The sequence below is a fragment of the Microtus pennsylvanicus genome, chromosome 11 (assembly GCF_037038515.1).
Source record: "Microtus pennsylvanicus isolate mMicPen1 chromosome 11, mMicPen1.hap1, whole genome shotgun sequence".
In the NCBI taxonomy this organism is placed as follows: Eukaryota; Metazoa; Chordata; class Mammalia; order Rodentia; family Cricetidae; genus Microtus; species Microtus pennsylvanicus.
The window spans coordinates 22,969,806-22,978,627 of NC_134589.1; the positions used below are offsets into that span (position 1 = coordinate 22,969,806).

Consider the following 8,822-nt stretch of genomic DNA (forward strand, 5'->3'; position numbering starts at 1 on the left):
GCAACTGTCCTTCTACAGAGACGAGTCCGGCAAAGTTAGTTACTAATTAGAAAAAATCACCCAATTATGCTAACTTGCTGAGGGTGGCAAGCCAAGCTTTACTCTATGTAGGCAGAATTTCGTAGAACACCCTTGAGAAATTGTCTATAAAAAGGCAAACCAAGCCATCAGGGTCAGAAGGCACTCCATTCTGACTTTGAAGAACACAGCTCTGTGACCCACTTGCCTGAGGATCATGTCTCTTCGTCTCTCCAGTGGATCCAGGAGGTCCTATGCCCGTCCCAGCGCAGGATCACTCAGGGGAACCAGCTTTGGGGCTGGGAACGCTTGTGGCATAGGAGGCATTGGAAGTGGCTTCTCCTGCGCCTTTGGGAGCAGTTCTACAGGAGGAAACACAGGGGTGGCCAACTCCTGTGCTGGCTTCACCGTGAATGAGGGGGGCCTTCTCTCTGGCAATGAGAAGGTGACCATGCAGAACCTCAACGACCGCCTGGCCTCCTACCTGGAGAATGTACAAGCACTGCAAGAGGCCAACGCCGACCTGGAGCAGAAGATCAAGAGCTGGTACGAAAAATTTGGACCAGGCTCCTGTCGGGGTCTCGATCATGACTATAGCAGATACTTCCCGATCATTGATGACCTTAAAAACCAGGTAAGAAATTATATTTTTGCAGTCACGTTATGTAGTTTACTATCTGAATTTCTCTTTACTGAAAAAGACCTGTTACATCTTTACTTGTGATTATTCTAGTGACATATTACTTTACCAAGTAATAGTCAGGAAATAGTCAGGAAGTAGATTCGAATGTTTAACCTCATGTTTAAAATGCCTTTGATGATAGATTCATATTTTTTTGTTTATTTTATTTTGGTCTTTCAAGACAAGGTTTCTCTATGTAGCCCTGGCTATTCTGGAATTCTCTCTGTAGACCAGGCTAGCCTTAAACTTACAGAGCTCCGCCTGCCTCTGCCTCCCCAGTACTGGGGTTAGAGGTGTGCACTACCTACTTAATTTTTATCACTGGCATTTTCTAACACAATAATAATAATAATAATAATAATAATAATAATAATAATAACCCTTTGCCTTTTTAACTATTGCAATAAATGGCCTTTTAAAACGTCACACTCCTGGTTTCCAGATCATCACTTCGACCACCAGCAACGCCAATGCTGTTCTGCAGATTGACAATGCCCGGCTGACAGCTGATGACTTCAGACTCAAGTAAGTTGTCCCAGAGTGAAGGGAATTCGTGCAGCCTTAATTCAAACTTCTTTTTAATCACGCCATCAAAGACTAGCCACTCTCATTCCGACATTAAAACACTTATTCCTGTCCTCAGTGAAGCTATGGTTACCTGAACAAAGCCAAGCCAATAAGATCAGTCAGCATCCCAGCAGGCAGCGCTGATTGGACGCTAGGGTACAAAAAAAAAAAAAAGAACCTGGAAATGGAAGGGGCCATGCTGGGGGTTACCCAAGGGGAGTGTGCGTAGGGAGTTCAGGGCAGGGTGGGTGTGACCAAGACACATCTTAAATTCTTTTAGAAAAGAAAAAAGTGAATGCTATCGCTTTTCTATACCTTGGCTAGTTTTAGTGATTGTTTATAAAACTAGTGCCCGATAACCTACTTCTTTTTTTGTCAAACACCTCTCACACGTTAAAAAGAAAAAAAAAAAAGGCATGTGTACAATAAACTTCAAAAATGTCGCAATAGTGGCCAAATTTGCCACTTCAGAGGTCCCGAGTTTGGAGTATGCCCATGATTGGTGACCGTCCCCAACCGGGTGACAAACTGGAAAACATCACTGCCACTTTTGAAGGTACGAAAATGAGCTGGCTCTCCACCAGAGCGTGGAGGCTGATGTCAACGGGCTGCGCAGAGTTCTGGATGAAATAACGCTGTGCAGAACCGACCTGGAGATTCAGTACGAAACCCTGAGTGAGGAGCTCACTTACCTCAAGAAGAACCACAAAGAGGTAAGGGCGTGCGTGCGTGCGTGCGTGCGTGAGTGCGCGCGGGCGCGTGGGCGGGCGGGCTCTGCTCTGCTTCTCCACACGGCCCGCAGCAGATAACGCCCCCACTGGCCCTCACAGGCAGGCAATTGGTCCGAAGGCTCTTTGTCAAACCCACAGGAAGCCGGCTTTTCTTCCCAGGTGTTGAGTGGCCTGTATGTAGTCATTCTTATTCTTATGCCCACTTTCCCATGGCTGGGCGGAAGAACCCTGCTTTCCAGACCGCTTCTAAGATCAGTGGCTGACTGTCATTATAGCTGTTAAGTGGTCTACTTAGGCAATTATATCTAATTAGACGAAATGAATGTGCTTTGAAAGCTATTCTAAGAAAACTGGATCTTAATTTCTGTGTAACAGTAGCGCACATCAACTTCTGACAGACGGAATATGGTCTTAATATTAAGAGGCTTTTTAATAATATTTGCGAAGTTCTTTCTTTGAGACTTTCAAGCAATAGATATTGATCATGATCACCCTTCCTCTCCCAACCCCTCCCATAGTCATCCTCTCCACCCCTCACCTCCCTACCCACCCAACTTTGAACTTTCTTCGCCCCTATCCACATGGAGTTTAGTTTGCATGGCTTAACTACTCTTGGAAATGGGGCCTGCCCTGGAGTGAGGTCATTCCCAGGGGTCACAGTTAGACAAAACTGACTCCTCCACTCCCAGCAGCTATCAAATGCCAATTGTGGCTCTGCTAGATGGAGGATTTTGTGCCCAACTCCCCCATTCCTGCCTTGGATTTTGTCTGGCTTGAGCCTGTGCGAGTCCGGGGGATGCTGGCACAACCGCCATGAATTTGTACATGCAGCTGCGCTATTATGTCCAGAAATCACGGTTTCCTTGGCACTGTGCGCCACCTCCGAGTCTTCCGATCTTTCCACCCCCTCTTCCGCAATGATCCCTAAGCATTGAGGGGAGGTGTGTGGTATACAGCTCCCATTTAACACTTCAAATATATTCTTACTAGACACCATGATAGACATGAACCAGCGCGTAGTTTCCTGAAGTGCTCACTTGATCACGAAGCCACTGTTTTTACATTCCATATTTTCTGTTCTAATAAAAGGCGGTGGGGTGCCTTTAAATTATTTTGGTATTTTTTTAAATGGTAGAAGATATCCACAGTTAAGACAAATGCTTAAATCGGGAGCTAGCATGCTACTTGGTTAGTCGCAAGGCTAGCTTGTAAACCAAACTGCTGGCATTACAGCATTTGTTTGGCACAGTGAGTTCACGTGTGGTTATAATCCACGGCAGTTACTCAAAAAACTGTTCATAAGTCAGGAGCAATTGGCGTTTTAAAAATACTCTGCTTAAGGGTGGGCCCACAGATCCACAAGTTTTTCCTTTGTTTTTAATCTTTTTTTTTTTAAAGCTGGGGGAGTTTTCACTCAGCTCTGCAGTCTTTAAAGTCACCTGCAGAGACAGAGATGGTACCAGTGAATTCACAGCAGGAAGGAGCTGGTCTAAGGACCAACCGGGGATTGGCTTTCTGGAGGAAAGAAAGCTGCCCTGACCCAGGAGAGAGGAGGAAGGTCTTGGCAGCAGACAGCGGGCCTGTGCTGTTTTAGTTTGTATGGGCTTGGCAGAGACACCTGCTGTCCATGTACTTAGAATGGATTTAGCCAATAGCACCCCGTTCAGACAGAAGACTGTGTCGTCTTTGACAGCAGCCCAGATTCCTGCTGTCACGATGACAGGAATCATGAGAACCAGCACTCACATGTCAAACAATATTGCAAAGCCACAGTGTTATTATCAATCCTTCCTCTGGTCTCAACACCACCCAGAGAAGGATTTTTTTTAATTACTTTCAGTTTTCAGATTAATCACAATTTCCCCAAATTAACATAGCTACAACTTGCCAGAACCAGAAATCACACAGGGATATGTGTGACTCCAACATCCAAAAGAGCATGTAACCATTGTGTAAACTTAACAGCTGGATCCTTCCTTGCCTGCACACACACACACATGCGTGAGTGTACACATTTATTTATCTGTTTATATCATTAATTATCTAAACTAAACCATTTGACTCTGCTCAGGCTGTGTTCAGGGAGTAGTTGAGTTGAGAAAGCATTCAAGGTGATCTCTTACCGCTTGAAGAAGACAGACAAAAGGGTGCATATTTAAACAATCCAAATAAGAACCAGAGGACAGTTCGTTTAAGGGGTTTAAGGACTTGGATTTGTGAAGGAACCAAGACTTATTCTGGGTACCAGAGCTAAACTGAAGCCCTGAAGCCCCGGGGGCAGGGTTAGACTCACAACAATAAAGGGCTCTGGAGCCTTTAAGATTTCTTCCCGAATGAAGCAGGCTACTCGGTGATGGTTATCTTCACCAGCCTTGAGAGGTAAGCCAAGTGGATGGGAGCTATACAATGTGGAAGGGTGGTCACTGCAGAGGCAAGGGTGGACACCCGGATGAGAACTCTCCCAAGCTAAGTAAGCTTCTAGACTCCCTGAAAGTTCCACTGTACTTCAGCTCAACACCTCTCTGCCTCCAGGAAATGCAGGCTCTGCAGTGCGCAGCGGGAGGCAACGTGAACGTGGAGATGAACGCGGCCCCGGGTGTGGATCTCACCATCCTGCTGAACAACATGAGAGCCGAGTACGAGGCCCTGGCTGAGCAGAACCGCAGGGACGCCGAGGCCTGGTTCCAGGAAAAGGTAACTCTCGCCTGACCCCGTCCCTATAGTCCCTATGCGTTTCAGTGCTGTTGCCAAGCTAAGATCTGTCTGTCCCTCTTGGTTGCCGTTTCAGAGCGCTTCGCTGCAGCAGCAGATCACCGAGGATGTGGGCGCCACCACCTCAGCCAGGAACGAGCTGACTGAAATGAAGCGCACGCTCCAAACCCTGGAAATTGAACTTCAGTCTCTCCTAGCCACGGTATATATGGAAGGAGTGTGTTATTACTCCCTAAGTTTGTTTTAAATTTCCACCCACTGGCTTAAAAACCCCATTTGCTGCAGAAAAGATGTTCACATAGGCTTTCGTTTTGTTTTTTGATTTTTTTTGTTTTGTTTTGATTGGTTTTGTTTTTTTGAGATAGGATTTCATGTGTGGCTCTGCCTGTCCTGGGACTCACTTTGTAGGCTAGGTTAGCCTGGAACTCCGGGGGATCTACTAACTGCCTCTGCCTCCCGACTGCTGGCATTAAAGGCGTGCGCCCCCACACTTGGCTGAGGAGCTCGTCTTGTACATCCTTTTCAATGACTCTGTATTCTTCCCGATAGAAACACTCGCTGGAGTGCTCCCTCACCGAGACCGAGGGCAACTACTGCACACAACTGGCTCAGATCCAGGCTCAGATCAGTGCCCTGGAGGAGCAGCTGCACCAGGTCAGGACGGAGACCGAGGGCCAGAAGCTGGAATACGAGCAGCTGCTGAACGTCAAGGCCCACCTGGAGAAGGAGATCGAGACCTACTGCCTCCTCATAGGAGGAGATGAAGGGTAGGTGAAGGTATTTACGTGTGAAAAGCCATACGCATCCCACCCTCCACGTCCACTTCTTCCACGGCAGTGGGTTCCAACATCCACACAGGAAAACTGCACAAAGAAAGTACTGCATTGGTGTTGGGCACACCCAGGCTCCCTCTTGCCTGTGCCCTGAACCTTAAAGAACAACCGTTACCTGTAACACCATTTACACTAGAGTCAGTATGGTAAATGACCCTGAGATCCAAGACAGTGGAGACCGTGTGTAGGTTCTCTGTAAATACAATTCCATCCTTTGACACTGAGTCCCCTGCAGTCATAGAGCCTAGCTCCCCTGATGCTGGGGGTGGCCATCCCGAAAGGCACTTAATTAGATCGGAGCTGAAACTGTGCCATGAACAAACGCGACTGTCTCTGTTACCATGGGTAATGTCAAAGGACAGTGGTTTCCGCTGTCACTCACCGAATGCGTTCTCCAAAGAGCAAAAGAAGTTCTCATACCGGGCCTAAAACAGAAGGGATCTCTCCATGTCCCTCTCTTGTGATGTTTTCACAGGGCTTGTAAGTCTGCCAGTTACAAGTCTAAAGATTATGGATCTGGAAATGCCGGCAATCAAATCAAAGGTAACGAAGCTAAAATGCCTTTGTTATGTCAGCCTACCTTATGTCCAGTGCCCAGATCATTGCTTTGGGGCTGCCGTAGGACTTAGAGCTGATATCATTGCATGCTAGGTGTCTCACTTTAGACCCGGGTGCTTTTTTTTTTTTTTTTTTTTTTTTTTGGTTTTTTCGAGACAGGGTTTCTCTGTGGTTTTGGAGCCTGTCCTGGAACTAGCTCTTGTAGACCAGGCTGGTCTCGAACTCACAGAGATCCGCCTGCCTCTGCCTCCCGAGTGCTGGGATTAAAGGCGTGCGCCACCACCGCCCGGCTAATTTTAAAGTCAAATGTCACCGTGATTTGGCCTAACCCAGTGGTCAAAAGTCACCAAAACTGAGTCGTGCCTGTGCTTTCTACCTACTCCGGTCTACATTCCGGGGGCCGGGGGGAGGGGGGATCATATTCCTTTATGTAACTTCTTATTCGTTTCCTTCTGGCTGTCTAAAGTCCTCTTTTAACTTGGCATTTTCAGATTCAGCCAAAGCCATTGTGGTTAAGAAAGTTCTAGAGGAGGTGGACCAGCGCAGCAAAATCCTTACCACCAGGCTCCACTCCCTGGAAGAGAAATCTCAAAGCAATTAACAAAGAACATAAGCAAAGGAGAAAAAAAAAGAAAACCTCGGAGAAGATGAGGTGTGAACTCCGTCTGGGAAGTGAGCAAGCCTATGAAGAATGCCTGTCCTACTGCCTTCTGTCCCTTTCTCTTTCTGAGCCACCGGCAGCCGAACTCCCCATCCATCTGGAGAGAGGTCGTGTGCAAAAGTGAGGGCTCACCCGAGTGCCCCACCGCTGTCTGTTAGCAGCTCTTTACTGTCAATAAACCTCCCTTGAGCAACTAATCCCTAGTGCTGGCGTTGTCTTGTCTTTAAAAGGGTCTTGGCCGGGCTACAGAATATGAGGCTTTGGATTCACATGCAAAGTTTATAAGCTGATTAAGAGGCCTTCCCCCTAGGTTTTCACAAGGCTCTCTAGACAAGGTCAGAGAGAATAAATGTCGGCTCCACTTTGACATGAGAAGCCTACTTCCTGTCAGAACAGGAAAATGTATGCATGACGCAGTCTTCATTCAATAGCTAGGAATAAAGAAAGCGTTTGTTTAAAACTATTGTAGAGATGAAACAAATCATCATAAGGTGTACTTTAAAGTGACAGAGGCTTTCAAGAAGTGTAATTTAGTTCAATTTCAATATCACTGTCTTTGTGAGTATATAGTAAAACAATATTCCAAATATAAGAGAGATTAGAGAGAAAGTTGGCTTAGAACCCAAATTATACTGATAGAACCATCCATTTGTGGCTTTGCCATTGTTCTTTATTAGCCTAAGTCGACATTCCATAATAATGTGCTGAGCGATGACATTCTTATGCTTGTGTGTGGTGTGTTTTAATCATATTCACCCCCCCATACACACTCTCTTGTTCCACTCCTGCGAATCCTCTCCCTCCTCCCAATGAGTCCTCCTTCTAATTTTCATGAAGTGCATATCTGTGTGTGTGTGTGTGTGTGGTTTTGTGTGTGTGTGTGTGTGTGTGTGTGTGTGTGTGTTCCAATGAGTTTCATCATTAAGGTTGCTTACAGGCAAGTCGGTATCTTACCAATAAATTCCACACTGAAGAAAATGCCTCTCTCTCCCCCAGCAACCATTAACTGCTTAAAATCCTCAGGAGTAGATGGGGCCTCTCATCCATTTGTCTCTTAAGGTTATATCATAGCAAATACTTATAACTCTTCACCACCAATAAAAGAGAAGCATGTTAGTCGGGGGTGTTGACTGCTTGGACATTGCAGCACAATGCTCTCATCTGCAAATGTGTTGATCTGTATTCAAACTATCCTCAGACACATGGGGCATGGGCCACAGGCTGGTCATGCCTGTTAAACGAACTGTAAACTTGATAGCCTTGCATCAGAGCTAGTCCCTTATACTTAGCTGAACCGGTATCTCTGTGGCCGAATTATCTACATTGTAATCCATGTGGGAAATTTTACTTTGGAGCGCTATGTGGAACATCAAACAGAAAAGATGATGACATCTTTCTCAAGGGCACTGTAATTACCCCTGGATTGCTTTTGTGATCATCTGATGTGATCGTAGCTAGAGGCCACGAAAGCCAGAATGCCAGGTTACATGAAAAGAAAACATTGCCATCGCAGAGAAAATCCCACTTCAAAAAAATATCTCATGATAGTCAAAAAATGCTGAAAGCAACCTGCGTCCCTTCTCTCTGCCCTCCCATGTCCCCCTTCTCACCCGCCATCCAATCTTCCATCACTGGCTACACCAATGCCCTAAACACAAACCTGTACTCAACTACACATTTATTGTTACAAATCTATGTACCCCCAAACGGAAATATCTAATATATGTAAATAAATTATGCATGGCAGCCTGCTGAAAAAGCTTTACCCTCTCCTGAGAGATTTCTGAGTGTCTCTTCCCATCTCCTTCGGTGCCATTGTTCTCTCGCTTGATATCAGCCCTTGAAAAGTATTTAGACCATAAAAATTGGCAAACATGACAAAATAGGACTTCTGTCTCCCTTTAACACACACGTGCACACAAATCTCTTAACAGCCTCCAGTGGGTTTCTACAGCACACGACACAAGCCTTAAACATCTTTCAGGTCTTCTTATTTGACAGTTTAGTGATGGCTTATCTCGAGTACAAAGTGTGATGGGTTTTATCTGCCCGGCTGTATA

At 46.0% G+C, this 8,822-nt stretch overlaps 1 protein-coding gene across 1 annotated transcript; it reads left to right on the forward strand.

Moving 5' to 3' along the window:
• Positions 1-235: 235 nt before the first annotated feature.
• Positions 236-6,793, forward strand: Krt25 (keratin 25). Its single transcript, XM_075990783.1, has 8 exons — positions 236-652; positions 1,143-1,225; positions 1,824-1,980; positions 4,531-4,692; positions 4,787-4,912; positions 5,260-5,477; positions 6,019-6,086; positions 6,593-6,793. Exons 1-8 carry the CDS (start codon positions 236-238, stop codon positions 6,700-6,702), a joined length of 1,341 nt encoding a protein of 446 aa, XP_075846898.1. The 3' UTR covers positions 6,703-6,793.
• Positions 6,794-8,822: the final 2,029 nt, after the last annotated feature.